This window comes from Ochlerotatus camptorhynchus, unplaced genomic scaffold, assembly GCF_037179485.1.
Source record: "Ochlerotatus camptorhynchus isolate MF236.1 unplaced genomic scaffold, CSIRO-AGI_Acam_v1.1 ptg000293l, whole genome shotgun sequence".
Lineage (NCBI taxonomy): Eukaryota > Metazoa > Arthropoda > Insecta > Diptera > Culicidae > Ochlerotatus > Ochlerotatus camptorhynchus.
In genome coordinates this window covers 1-14,689 of record NW_027040782.1, presented here as the reverse complement: position 1 = coordinate 14,689, position 14,689 = coordinate 1, and the positions used below count along the sequence as shown (strand labels likewise).

General features: G+C 45.0%; 1 protein-coding gene across 1 annotated transcript; it reads left to right on the top strand.

Annotated features, from left to right (window-relative positions):
• Positions 1-12,016: 12,016 nt before the first annotated feature.
• On the top strand, positions 12,017-14,130 carry ArgRS-m (arginyl-tRNA synthetase, mitochondrial). Its single transcript, XM_065228556.1, has 5 exons — positions 12,017-12,136; positions 12,195-13,016; positions 13,079-13,400; positions 13,466-13,820; positions 13,896-14,130. The coding sequence occupies exons 1-5, from the start codon at positions 12,101-12,103 to the stop codon at positions 14,047-14,049; spliced, it is 1,689 nt and encodes a 562-aa protein (XP_065084628.1). The 5' UTR covers positions 12,017-12,100; the 3' UTR covers positions 14,050-14,130.
• The last annotated feature ends 559 nt before the right edge of the window (positions 14,131-14,689 follow it).

The following is a 14,689-nucleotide window of genomic DNA, read 5'->3' as shown; positions in this document are numbered from 1 at the left end:
ACAGCTTGTCGGTTTCGACCACCTGCTCCCGGGATCATCCTAATGATTCGCCCACGCTCCCATCCATTCCGCTTCGTCGGTTCTGCCACCATCACCAAATCGCCTGGCTCCAACGGTCGCACTTCGTCGAACCACTTCGGTTGCCGACGGATTACCGGCAAATACTCCACTAACCATCGCTTCCAGAATGTATCCAGCTGCTGCTGAATCAACTTCCAGGAAACACCCAGGAGTTGACCGCGGGCCAAATGGCTAAATGTTTGCGAAACAGTTTCTTCCAAATTGTCTTGCTGCTTCTCCCCGTTTGAGCTTAGCAGCAGGAAATGGTTCGGTGTTAGGGCCTCTGCTTCCTCGGACTCAAGTGGCAAGTACGTCAGAGGCCTTGAATTCACAATCATTTCAACCTCCACGACCAATGTCTGGAGCCCCTCGTCGTCAAGCTTCCCCTCGGAGTACGCTTCTCCCATGGCAGATTTTACGGATCGTACTAGGCGTTCCCACGCTCCGCCCATATGTGGTGCTCCTGGCGGGATGAAGGTCCACTTGGTGTTGGCACTGGTAAACTTTTCGGACAGTCCCTGGCTTATCTGATGTTGTAGTACACGTTCGGCTCCCTGAAAGTTTGTGCCGTTATCACTAAAAAACTCGGCTGGTGGTCCGCGATGGCCTACAAATCGACGGACGCATGAGATGAACGACTCCGTCGATAGTGCATACGCAATCTCTAGATGTACGGCCCGTACGGTCAGGCATGTGAACAGTGCAACCCAGCGTTTGACAGTAGATCTTCCCAGCTTCACAAGCAGCGGTCCGAAATAATCCACTCCGGTGTAAGTGAAGGCTCGTTCATGATGGGCTAGGCGAGCTTGAGGGAGCGGTGCCATCGAAGGAACTGCTGGTCGAGCCCGATGAATTTTGCAGGGTATGCAATCGCGACTCACCTTCTTAACGACCACCCGCAGCCTTGGAACCGCGTACCGCTGGCGCACTTCATTCACTACCGTTTCAGAGTTTCCATGACGGTAGTAGCGATGGTATCGATGCACCAGAAGCTCTGTGACTCGATGTTTATTCGGAAGGATCACTGGATGACGCGCGTTGTAAGAAACGTCCTTGGCGGCTCCAATACGACCCTGTTCTCGAAGCAAGCCTTGCTTATCCATAATCGGCATTAGCGAATAGATAGCGCTGGATTTCCCGATGACCTTCTGACCGCTTTCATTGGGCAGTTTGCTTGACAGTGCTGCAACTTCATCCGGATAGGTTTCTCGCTGCACCAGTTTGAGTATGATCTCTTCGGCTACCTGTAATTCTGACTGTTGCAGATGTCCTGTGAACCTCGGCAGTTTGCCGGTCGCATTGTGCAGAAACCGTAGAACATAAGCTGTCACACGTTGCAATCTGTCCCAGGAGGAGAAACGGTTAAAGTCTATGATTGGTTCGAAGGAGCAATGGTGCAGGACTGATGCACGCATTTCTTCCGTGGTTGTCGATGTCGCTTCCTTGGAGCGGGGCCATTCTTCTTCGGGAACTTTTAGAAAGGTTGGTCCGTGGAACCATTTGCTCTCGTGGTCGAAGTAAGGTCCGCTTCCCCATTTCGTCGCTTCGTCCGCGGGATTACACTTTGAAGGTACCCACCGCCACTCACTCGCTGTGGTGTGCTCCAGTATCTCGCCCACTCTGCAGGAAACGAACTGTATATAGTTACGCGGATCGGATTTAATCCAGGCTAGCGCAGTTCTGGAATCCGTCCAATAGATTACCTTCGACACAGACACATCATGATTTTCTCGAACAAACTTTGACCATCGCACTCCCAAAACGCATGCCTGCAATTCCAATCTAGGGATAGACCATGGCTTCAATGGAGCGACCTTGGATTTGGCGGCAATCAGACAGCATTGCGGATCACTTGTTTCGCTAAAAATGCGCAGGTAAATTGCGCAAGAATAAGCTACCTCACTAGCGTCCATGAAAACGTGCATTTCTGCGCCTTGATAGGTCCTTCGAGTGGCATGAGGGAAGTAGCATCTGGGAATTCGGACTTCGGCAATGTACTCGATCATTTGTACCCACCTCTGCCACTTTGCGTAGGCTTCGTCGCTGATTCGTTCGTCCCATCCAGTTCCTTCTCGCCACAGATCCTGTATCAACACCTTTCCGTGGATGACGAACGGCGAGAGCAATCCAAGAGGATCAAATAGTGTCATAACGCAGCGTAAGACCTGTCTCTTTGTCGGCCGCGTTGCTGTGCTCATCAGCGTTTGCACCTCGTCACTCATCTGGGTGGAGAAACTGAGCTCATCCGTTGACGGACTCCATAGCATACCGAGCACTCTTTCAGTTTTCGATCCATCGATCAGGTTGATCTGCTTAGCTGGTTCGTGCTGCACTTCACCTAGCTGATCCAGTACGACGCTACTGTTCGACCGCCAGTTGTGTAACTGGAATCCTCCATTGCCGTGAACGTAACGCACGTCACTCGCCACCTTCGCTGCTTCCTCTTCGGTGCTGAAACTCGCTAGGTAATCGCTAGGTGATCATAGATAATCGCTTTTGCTGCTTCAGGATATAGCTCAGCGTACAATTCGGCATTCCGATTCTTGACAAATTGCGCTGATGCTGGCGAACAAGTGCTCCCGAATGTAGCGACATCCATCAGATAGATGACGGGTTCTTCTGACGGACTGGACCTCCACAGGAAGCGCTGAGAGTGTTTGTCATGTTTCAGAATTCCAACTTGGTGGAACATCTCCTTGATATCCGAACTCACTGCCACGTTGTACTGTCGGAAGTTAAATAGAATAGCCGGAAGAGAAGATAGTTGATCAGGTCCCTTGAGAAGAGCACTGTTCAGTGATACGCCGTCCACCTTTGCAGCGGCGTCCCAAATGATTCGAATTTTTCCCGGTTTCTTGGCGTTCATAACCGCTCCAATCGGAAGGTACCATATCCTCCTAGGATCAGCCGCATCCAACTCCTCCTTCGTAGCCTTGTGCGCGTAGCCCTTCTCTTCGTATTCTTCGATTTTTCTGTGGAGGTTCTCCTTCAGGACCGGATCACGTTCCATTCGGCGCTCGAGGCATTCTAGTCTGCGCAGAGCCATGTTATAGCTGTTAGGAAATTCGAACTCGTCTTCCTTCCATAACAGCCCCGTTTCAAAGTGATTCTCCGTTCGCCGGGTTGTAGCTTCCATTATGGTTAACGCTCGTTCATCCTCTTTCGATAACGGAACGTCCGCTTGCTGCACTCCAGCTCCCTCTACGGCAAAGAACTCTTTGATGGTCTCATGAAGATCCTCATCGCAATTGCACTTGCAGATGTGAAAGTTGTGGGATTCATTTTCGTTGTTCCGGCGTGGACCGTATACACACCAGCCCAGCCTGGTTTTTACCGCCACAGGACCAGTTCCATCGCCCTCTTTAGTCTTCAGCGGAACCGCTAAACGAAGGTTGTCGACACCAATGAGAATTTTTGGCTTTGCATTCTCGTAGCTGCTGATGGGAATATCCTTCAAATGCGCATGTTGTTTCACGGCTTCTTCCGCGCTGAAGCTTTGATACGGAAGACTGAGGCTTTGCACTGTTCTCGCGTTACTGAGCTTTTGCCGTTTAGTTTGTCCCATGCCAGCAATCTCGATAGAAATTCGCTGCGAAACCTTCTCCATCCGCGTAGTGTTGCCAGTCCATCGGAGGCATAGAGGTTGTGGGCTGCCTGTAACGCCCAATGATTCAGCCAAATCACTCTCCACCAAAGTTAAGTCCGAACCCTCATCGAGGAAGGCGAAAGTGTTGATCGAACGGGTCTTTCCGTGAACAGTCACAGGGATGATCCGAAACAGTGTAGACGAGTTCGAATTGCAGTGAGTGTGGTTCTCCGCAACCTCAACCGAAGAGGTCGATGCCTTCGGAGATCTTCTTGATGAATGAAGAAGTGGATGGTGCCGGAACTGGCATCCGTTTACGTCACAGATCTTCTGAGTTCGACAGGCTCTCCTTCCGTGGTTGAACAGGCAAGTATGGCACAAATCCAACTCTCGAATTTTCCTCCAACGATCATCCACATTCAACGCCATAAACGCCTCGCAGTCACGCACTCGATGTTCAGCTTTGTTGCAGTATGCACAGTTGAATTGTTTCGCTGTCGGCTCACTCGCTGAATCTCTTGACGTCCCCTGGTTTTGCGTCGAATGGGAATTCACAAATCCCTTGTTCTTCGGACGATCACGAGAACTGTTTTTTCTGCCATCGGGTTCAAATGTCACCACACTAGATGCATCTTGCACCACCGATGCCATATAGTCGCCGAACGTTTTCAGGTCGACGTGTTGGAACCCTCGTTTGTAGCCCGCCCACATCATTTTCTGATCGGCGGGAAGTTTCGCCACCAGTTCCTGCAGTAACGACGGGTTTGAAAGGTGAGCCTGTTCATCCGCTGCTTCGATGTGATCACATAACGCTTGAACGGCCATCCCGAAATCGATTAATCCTTCCAACCGATCGGACCTTGGAGCTGGGATGTCTCGCACCTTGCGGAGCAATGCGTTGATCAGTAATTCTGGGCGACCATAACGCATACGTAGGGTTTCAATCACTTGAGGTACTGCTGCTGGTAGCACCAATCGGCTACGAACTGTCTCCAATGCTGGCCCAGACAAGCACCGCTGCAGGCGGAGCATGTTTTCTCCATCGTTGAAACCGCACGCTTCGGTAGTATAGCGGTAGTTCGAAATAAATATAGGCCAGTCCGCAGGATCACCGGAGAAACGAGGAAGCTCCTTGGCCAGGGACTGCCGCGCTGCTAGCTGCTGCTGCTTTGGACCACTAGTAACTCGAGGTGAAGCATCGTGGTTCCGGGGCACATTGATAAACGGACGAGAGGGGACAGACAATTCATTTAATTCACCCGAGCGCGCGGGAGGAAAACGCGACTGCTCTAGGACAAATTTTGGTTCGTTTTCACTGTAGGACATAGTCAAGGGAGTCATTGCACCCGGGCGCGCGTCAAGATATCGCTGCTGCTCACGGGAATTTTCAAAAGACACACCGAAACATCCCGGGCGCGCGTCGTTACGCTGCTGCTCGCGGGTATTTTCATTTATTTTGGTCGTGGGGCGATTGTGGGAGGCTATTTCGTTTGCATGTCTGTCTGACAAGTTCAAGGCATGACGCTTACCTGAGTTTTCCATTTGGTTCGGATCAATTTCGGTCGATCCGAATGTTCCACTTACCGGCGGCAAGCCTGTTTGGCTTACCGGGATTCCTACTGGCCAGTAGATGCTTGATGGTTTACCTCCCGCTGCCTCTTCGACAGCATCGGTTCGTTCTGCTCGGAACCGCTTCCCTTCTGGACCGGTTGGCACTGTCCGGGATGCTTTTGGGATGGCACCGGTTTGCTTTTCCAATCTCGGCTGACTGGCTACTGGGTTATCCACACTGGACTGGAATCCTGCAAGCAGATTTCGGCAGGCCTCCAACTGCGCCTGCAGGGCGGAAAGTTGCTCAGGTGTTGGCTTTCCTTTGGCTTCACACTGCACTACTCGCATCTTCAGCTCTCGCAGAGCATTTTGAGAATCGTTTTCCACAGCTGGCGACCCTTCCCCAGGAATCGACACCATTGGTGTAACGAGCGACGATTCGGCAGGTGCATCTTTTCGAGTCACTTTACGACGTACATTTTCTGCTGCTGCTGCTGATTGCGGCACCGCGCTGGAAGGTTTGCCCATCGTGCGTGACGGCAAAACAAGCGATTCGTTGAGGCCACGAGCGAAAACACTGCTACTGTGACCGTCAGTCTGCTGCGCTGCTAGTGCTCTATCGAGCAATCGTTGCTGCTCGTCCAAATGTTTACGTTTCAGCTCCAGCTCTGCCCGAGCTCGTTCCAGTTTCTGCCGTTCCATCAGCTGGGTGAGGCTATCGGAAAACACCGACACCGAACTGTACCGACTAGACACACTGTTCGTTGACGACGCGTCATCATTGTTTTTTGCGTCGCATTTTCCACACACCCACGGCTGGTTCATTATGCTGCCATCCACTCCGGCGCACGTAAAATGCTGCCATGCATCGCATTGGTCGCACTGGACCATGTCCCCCGCGCTATCCGGATGGTTGCATACCGCACAATTCGATTCCTCCTCCATGGTGGTAAAAGTTTTTGCTGACTCAATTCAAATCACCTCGTGGTGATTACTTTGAAGATTGTTGCGTCGGTCGGATTAAAAAGGCCCGCACTGATTTTGATAGCGGTTTTATTATCGTTACAGCTTCAAAGCTACGGAGGGTTACAATTAGTTTAAGTTTATATAATTCTTCAACAGTACTTACTAATCAGTGGCCTTTCGTGATCTAGGGCCTTTTATCCGAATTTAGGTTAAGTTAGGTTAGGTCTCACTGAACTAGGAATCAATATTTTTAAGGCAATTAATTTTAGTCTACATAAGGAAATTTTAGTTATAAACAAGTTACCTTTATCCCTACTTTAGCTCAATATAGTTTAATTATTGTAGTAATAGGAAAACAAATTTTATTTGTAGCAAAATCTTGCGTGTTCACTGCTTGCTTGCACTGCCTTTTATTCTCCTTTTTCCGGAAGTCCGCTCCTTCGATCGTGTTGCCAGACGCTTACTCGCTGACACTGACAGCTTCGACCGTTGCGTTACACCCTTCAGGAACGTCCGTGATCAGGGTGGCCAGCTCGTCGTCTTTGGCGCCAACAGTTGTAATAAGGCTTTCGATATGACACCCTGTCTCGATAATTGGGTTCTTGATTTTAGAAAAAAAAAAATAACGGTTTTTATATATTATCTGAAAGAGGTTCGTTTTCTGAACACAGCGATATTTTTTTCGAGCCCACACACATTCATCTCGATTTTTAAATCAAGATTTAAAGCAAAATAATAACTTTACTGTTTGGCACTAAACTGACAAACTGACAGCTCACTCCCATACAAAGTGACACCGAGGGGTGCTAATAAGGTGATTTTTGCAAATGTAATCGTTCTTATTTAAAATAGTTCCAGTGTACCAAAATTGATGAAAATTTGGGTTTGGGTTCTATTTTTAATGCAGATTACGAATATGCATTTACCTCAATACCCTTAAAGAACCCAATTGTATGGATTCGAAAATTGTTGTCAGCTGATGTTGAACCATGTCGATGTTGAATATAATGTTGTGTACATGCAGTACATGTTTCCAATCTACTGCCCTATCTAAGCCTAAAATATTTTGTTTTATGATACTTTCTATTTCCCTAGTCTGTCTATAAGCCATTTTAGTTAGATTATTCATTCTACTCTCAAATAGTTCATTTATCTTAACCTGTTCGTTGTTTTCAGTAATAAGTACATTATTAGAATTTTTCAATGTTTCCAACTGATTTTCAATTTGCAACAAATCTTCGTTGTCTAAGTTTCCAGTAATCATTTTTATGGTAGATCCTAAAAAGTTAAGCGATCTTTTTGTTCTTTTTGATTTTGTTGTCAAGTTTTCAAGAATGGAATGAGATTGAACCTGTTTTTGTTTAAGAATGGTAACTAATTCTATAATATTGAGGTTCTCTTCTAATTTTGCAATAATTGATTCGTATTGTTTTAATCTTGCGTTTATAGCATTCATTTCGATGGTTTGTTGTGAATATCTATTTGAAAATTTGTCTCGTACTCAGATTCAGAGTCCGAATTTTCCTGCTCTTGATTTTCTAGATTTTCTTCTACGGGTTCTGAGTCGTGATTAAACAGTTTTCCTTGCCTTGACCTTAGAGATGGGGGGTTATTTTGGATCTGTCTGACTTTTGTTGTGGATTGACAAACGGTTTATTTTGCCTGAAATTGTGATTTTTATTTGTATATTGGGGGTGTGTTGAATTCGGCAATTGGTTTGTCTGTTTCTTAGTTTGTTCAGCGCACTGAAAACGGCAGAGGAAGGCGTACGCTGCTTCCAAGTTTTCTGGTTGTGCAGTTTGTGCATAACCAAAATAAGGTTTATGTAAGCCATTAATAAATGCAGCTAAACATTCCTGTTCTATGAACTCGTTTATTGCATTCCATTTGGTTCTGTAAATTTCGTTTTCCTTAGCGAAGGATTTTATATTTACCATAATTTCTTTTGATTTTCGATAGTAATTATGAAGAGAATCTGTCATCTTCATATTCCATATTTGAGTTTGGTAGGTGGCGATAGTATTTCTGTCGCCGAAGCTACCAAGCAGTATTGATGCTGCTTCTTCAAATGTTTGAGGGTTGCCATTTGAGCATAATGTGTCTCTGGCATCGCCTTCAACTTTATTTATGATGCATTGTTCATACATCGAAAGTGTTTCTGCTGGAACACGATTTCTAAACATTTCGAGGGTTCGCCTTACGGTCTGGACCCATGCCGAAGCTTGTTTTTTCTTGCCGTCAAAGCTGGGCAATGATTTGATCGGATCTGGGATCCGAAAAATGTCAGATGCTTGTTGTGGAGCATTCTGTTGCATGTTTTGATTTGCACGCAAATTATTGTTTTCTACTTGCAGAGCATTTAGCCTCTGTTCCATGCTAAGCATGTTGTTGTACACTGTTTGCAGGTCAATCATTTGATTTTCCATTTTTGGCAACGGATTAAATTTGCTCATGAAAGGGGTAAATTAAATTAAATTACTTACGGTCGCACTCTCAAAGGTTTGAAAACCACCAACACAGCTTCTTGGAACGGGCGTCCCAAGTCACCTACGGGTTGAGGGATGGCGTAAGACTTCGTTTGTGTATCTTCGTAGCTGGGATGAAGGTCACTGTTTCTGCTCTAACCACGGATCGGGTTTTTACATTCACTAGTTTTCCTGTACCGCACTATCCAATATCACGTCACTTTGGCTTACTAACCGGCACGTCCGCTGTCGTTAGTCCGACACTAATTTTCGATTTTTCTCCGGTTCACGAATTCACCACGGGTCAGGCATTCACTGCACTAGAGTCTATCAAAACTAGCCAATTACACTGCACTGTAGAGTGCTCCGAACGACTGCGCCACTTATGCCAGGATAATTCTTGGCAACATAAAAAAATAATTATCTTTATTCCCTTAAAGGTAATTACATTTAACTTTTAACACTAAATCTGAACAACAACTCTTCTCAACTAGAACCTAACAAAAACTAAGCTCGCTCCTGCCTCTGCAACTGGTTTTGTTTGTTGTTCCTGCTGTCTCAGCAAAACTCCTCTGGGTGGTAACCGATCGTCAACTGCTATGTTGACAATTGCTGGTCATCGAATTCTTCGGTGTCCAAAGTGCATTGTCGAGTAAGCGTTGGCCTGTTTCCATCCATGTGGTGTGATATGCTGATTCTTGTCGCCAGGTGCCTCGTGCATGGAGTCGAATACGGGGATGTTGTTGAGTCAGCGTCTAGGCCACGGTCGGTTGGTTGGTGGACGTGGGTAGAGCATCGGCATGTCCATAACTATATATCGAGGGGGGCGACACATCTAAATCTCAAGTCTAGATGCTCAACAAATCTCACACTAGCGAATAAATCTTCTAAAAATCTTCTTTCATTTCTCGCATCTACTTGCATCGCGCATCATCTTTTTGCAGGAAATCTTCAGAATCGTCATCAATCTTCTTTCTATCTACTCAGCGTGCGCGCAGCTAGCCACAGCAAAACACAATCTTTTCTGCATCGTAGATAGAGTCGTCCCCCTCGCTATATATCACGAATTGGTTGCCTGGTCGCGATATATTCTACATTAAGTTGATCGATGTTATAAAACCATTCATGGACCTTTTTTTTAATAATTCGTTTATTTTTCCAGGCTCATTTGCTGTAGCTTTGCGGAGCCGATATTCATTGTTTAGACAACAAAATTACTTAAAACTAACGTTAGTAAAGCGGGGGCCGATTACTTGCGGCTATCTCGAGGTTAGGGGTAACAAGGTTTGTAGAGCAATGTGCTCTTGATCTGGAACTAGGCGACACTCTGATGAAAAAGACAAACATGGGGGTACACCGATGGGCAACTAACAACTTGGGAGAACACAAGATGACACTAACTACTAAATCCTCAAATCTATCCGTTTTAAAAACACATAAATTAAATTCAAATAGTCGAGGTCGCGGCTCGCCAAGACATCTCTAACGGGTATCGCGGGTTGTTTTCCTCGGGCCCTGAGGGATGTGGATAACTCAGATCTGGCAACACGGTGTAAGGTACATGACCAAACAACATGCTCGATATCGTGATAACCACTGCCACACGCACATAAATTGCTGCCTGAGAGCCCAATTCGATAGAAGTGCGAGTCTAACGAGCAGTGATTGGACATAAGCCTTGATATAACGCGTATAAAGTCGCGGCTCATGTCCAACCCTTTGAACCATGGTTTGTTCGACACCTGTGGGAGAATAGAATGTAACCATCTTCCCAATTCACCATCATTCCATTTTTGTTGCCAACTGATGAGGACTTGCTGACGAGCAATGGAGAAAAATTCGTTGAAGGCGATTTGTCGCTCAAAAATATCGCCTTCCATAGCGCCCACCTTAGCCAATGAGTCCGCTATCTCATTACCCGTTTCATGGACCTTACCGACTACCAAAACCATCACCATTAAAGCTCTCAAACTATATGTAAAAGGTTCTAATATAGTTGTCTTTCCGAAAATGTATGAAGAAAACAAGAATTTGGAATTGTAATGATTCTTAAACAACCCATTATTTGTAAGAGTCACTTCCAAAAAAACATAATACATATGGTTAAAACTTTATCACTATACGTTCATGTAAAGATCCATAACCATTTCAGTTAAAGTTTAGCAGAGATTATAAACAATTTTTAACCATTTTAGATAAGGTCAAGTTATGGTTTGCGTTTATGCGGACATCTAATTAAATTCAGGCTGTGAACTATTTGCCGAGTTAAATTTAACTCGTAGTTAAAAGTGACATTTCGAAAGTAATTTTCTATGTTCGAAAATCCCTGTGCTTTTGATCGACCGGTTTTCGAGAAGAACTTAGCCAAAGTTGTCAAAATTTAACTTATTGTCTAGGAGGGTTAATCGATAACTTTCCATCTGTCAAATTTTAACAAAAAGCTAAAATAATCCACCAAACACGCAAGCAAAAGAACGTAAGAATTCCATAAGAAACACTTATGAATTTTAGCCACAAGAAATCAGTATGAATTGCATTGATTTGCGTTATGAAAAATAATGTTAACAAAAAAAATAATAAATCGGAGCAGACTGGAACCGAACCATGAACGTTGAGATTACGGAGCTCGTGTGTTGACCACTCGTCTTTCAACGCTTAAGAAAAATAGAATGGCTAAAGGCGTATAAGAGCTACGTTATGTTAGATAAAAATCTTTCATAAGTCGCATTTATGAAATTCATATTTGTCGTTCATAAGTCGAGTCTTATGAAATTCTTAAGTCTATTTGCCTCAGTGAATGGTTCAGAGCCTTAAAGGATGTCACCAATTGACGAGTGCACGGATGGATTTGAGTTCACTCACTCGACAAAAAGTGACACAACAGCGGGGCCCTGTTTACTAAAAATGAACACATGAATAATACTCACGTAACATTTGAAACGGGTCTATCAACTTGTGTACATAAAACTTGTTAAACCTTTTTCGCGCGAACCGAATACGCTCACGTAAACTAACAACACCATCGTGCAGAGGAAATGCTCCCCTTCCCGATAGTGCTCTTGGTTTGCGTGGGCGTACTTCGGTTCTCGTGAAAAGGACCTAGCAAATTATTTACAAAAGTTGATAGGCCCTTTTGAAATGTTACGAGAGCATTATTCATGTGTTCATTTTTAGTAAACAGGGCCCCGCTGTTGTGTCACTTTTTGTCGAGTGAGTGAACTCAAATCCATCCGTGCACTCGTCAATGGCGATGGAAGTTTTGCTTCAGTGTTACCACTGCATTTAGGGTTAAAGAACTCAACCGTTGGGTTGTTTTGTTTAGCCGTGTATTTCCAGTGACAGTTCAATAGAAAACAAAAGAACGTAAATTTTGCGAGTGTTGTGCATGTTTTCTCGATGTAATTTTTTATAATCACACGGTATCCAGTGCCGGTAACGATACACTTTAATTACAAACGTTCTTTGCACAACAATGACATCCAGTTACAGAAAGTTACTTTACAGCAAGGTAAATAGGCATTATTTCATTCACCATTTAATTATCATTTATATTTTGATCTGTTCAGCTTGCACAGGTCATCGGCAGTAATCCGAACGCCACACGGGTATCCTATCACGTCTCGAAGGAAACACTAGATCCAGAAGTACATGTACCGGTTAACGCTGCTGCTGACCATTTAAATTGCCCTAAATCACTGTCAGTAGCATTTAGCACCGCTGAACCTCGCATTAATCATGTCCGGATAGCTAACGAAGGAAGGAGGAAAAAGTTAATCCTACGATTGTGTCGTAACGAATTCATCGAAAATACCATCAACGATATCTCCGTTGGCAAACGAAGGCACGCAGATTCACCGAAAACGTTGATCGAATTCAGTTCTCCGAACATTGCCAAACCGTTCCATGCCGGACACTTGCGGTCGGCTATCATTGGGAACTTTCTCGCCAACATCTACGACCACCTGGGCCACGATGTGGTAAAACTTAACTACCTCGGTGATTGGGGCACACAGTTTGGTTATCTGAAACTTGGTGTGGACCTGAAGGGGCTTACCGAAGAGGATATCAAGAGGAACCCGATCGAGATGTTGTATGAAGCTTACGTTTACGCGTACAAAAAGGCCACGGACGACGAGAAACTCCAGCTAAGGGCTAGGGAAATTTTCTCGGACATGGAACAAGGCAGGTTTTCTGATTTGGATGCTTGGGATAAATTTCGTTCGTACACAGTGGATGAGCTGAGAAATGTGTATCAAAGATTAGGAATATCGTTCGACCACTTCCACTGGGAATCACAGTACGGCATCAACGACATTGCCCATGTGGTGTCACTTTTGCAAAGCAACGGTTCGCTGTTCCCGCAAGACGACGGTAGAAAAATCGTTAAGGCATGAGCTACCTTCATCGTCATCGTTCGCATTCCTTGATCTTTTGTTTTGTTCATATTCAGGTCGGAAATCGTAATGTGCCGATAGTGAAAAGCGACGGGTCCACTTTATACCTGACACGAGATGTGGCCGCGTTGATTGATCGTTACGAGCGTTTCCAGTTCAGCAAGGCCATATACGTGGTGGACAATTCACAAACTGATCATTTTGCAGCGCTGCTGTCCATAGCCCAGCAGTTAGACCTACCGTACGCTTCCGACATTAGTCACGTTAAGTTCGGACGGGTACACGGCATGAGCACCAGGAAAGGCAATGCTGTATTTCTCAAGGACATTCTGGACGAAGCCGAAAATCTGATGAGGCACAAACAGATTAACAAGACCAGTAGTTTGAATTTTATTATTTACTCACATGAAGTGGTAATTACTTGTTTTTTTTTATTTATTTAGCCACCAAAATTGATGTTGCCGATAATCCAGACATTACCGCCATTCTCGGTACGACGGCCGTGATTGTGAATGATCTGAAACAACGCCGGATGCGAGACTACGAGTTCAACTGGGACAAAGCTCTACAGACGGACGGCGATTGCGGCATTAAGCTGCAGTACACTCATTGTCGGTTATGGAGCTTGGAGAAAAATGCCGATGAATGCCTAGATCATGGCACCTGCAATCCGGAGTTGCTTCCGGAAGTTGAAGCGTTAAATCTTATCTGCGAATTAGCTAATTATGATGCTGCACTGACGGAAGCAGCCGAAAAACAGGAAGCGTGCATTCTCGTTAACTATCTGTTTGGTTTATGGTGAGTTGGTTGGGGGGGTTTCGATGATTGCGGTGTTCTAATGCTGTTCCTCATATTTTTTTTTTCGAATTACAGTAATGCGACAAACCGATGCATTCAAACTCTAAATGTGAAAAATGAATCGTCAAAGGAAAAACGAATACAAAGGCTGAAATTGTTCAACTCTTCTCGAAAAGTTCTTCATCACGGAATGAAACTACTTGGTTTGAAACCATTGCAAGAAATGTGAGAAGAATTACTGCCCTATGTGTTGTTCTAGTCAGGGTGGCCGGATTATTTTCTTTGTAGTTAAGCTGTTAGAATTAAGCCGTTATTAAATTAATTGCTACAACACCAACATCGTTGAGATTGTAATTATTATGTGCATATCCCGTGTCAATCGCTAATTAGGCGGACCTAGGGTCTTACCCCTAGTACAACTAATACTGCCCTTCCCATTTACATTAAAGCACAGAGAACAGACATTGAGCTCTCTAATAACTTGTGTAAAGATTCCTATTCGACTTAAGCGCCACTAATGGCGACCTCCCCACTTAAAAACCCTCTTTGTCAACATGATGGCGCTGGCGTTGCAAAACTTACACTAAAAACTAAGTGACGGTAGCGCCGAGTGGAAATTTTCAACAGATAATTTATCGATACTAGCACCAAATTGGTCGAAAGTGGAAAAATTTATAGAGGAAATCAGGGGATGCTAGCGCTACGTAACAGCGACGTTCGCACTTATCTTTACACAAGTTTCTGGTGGAAGTTGGACCACAGAGAACAGACGTTCAAGTTCGGAAAATACTTATTCTGATGTAAACAAACGGTTTGGTTGACGTTTCTTCTCGAACTCGCGTGGCGCACTCTGCGTTGGTGGTGCATTA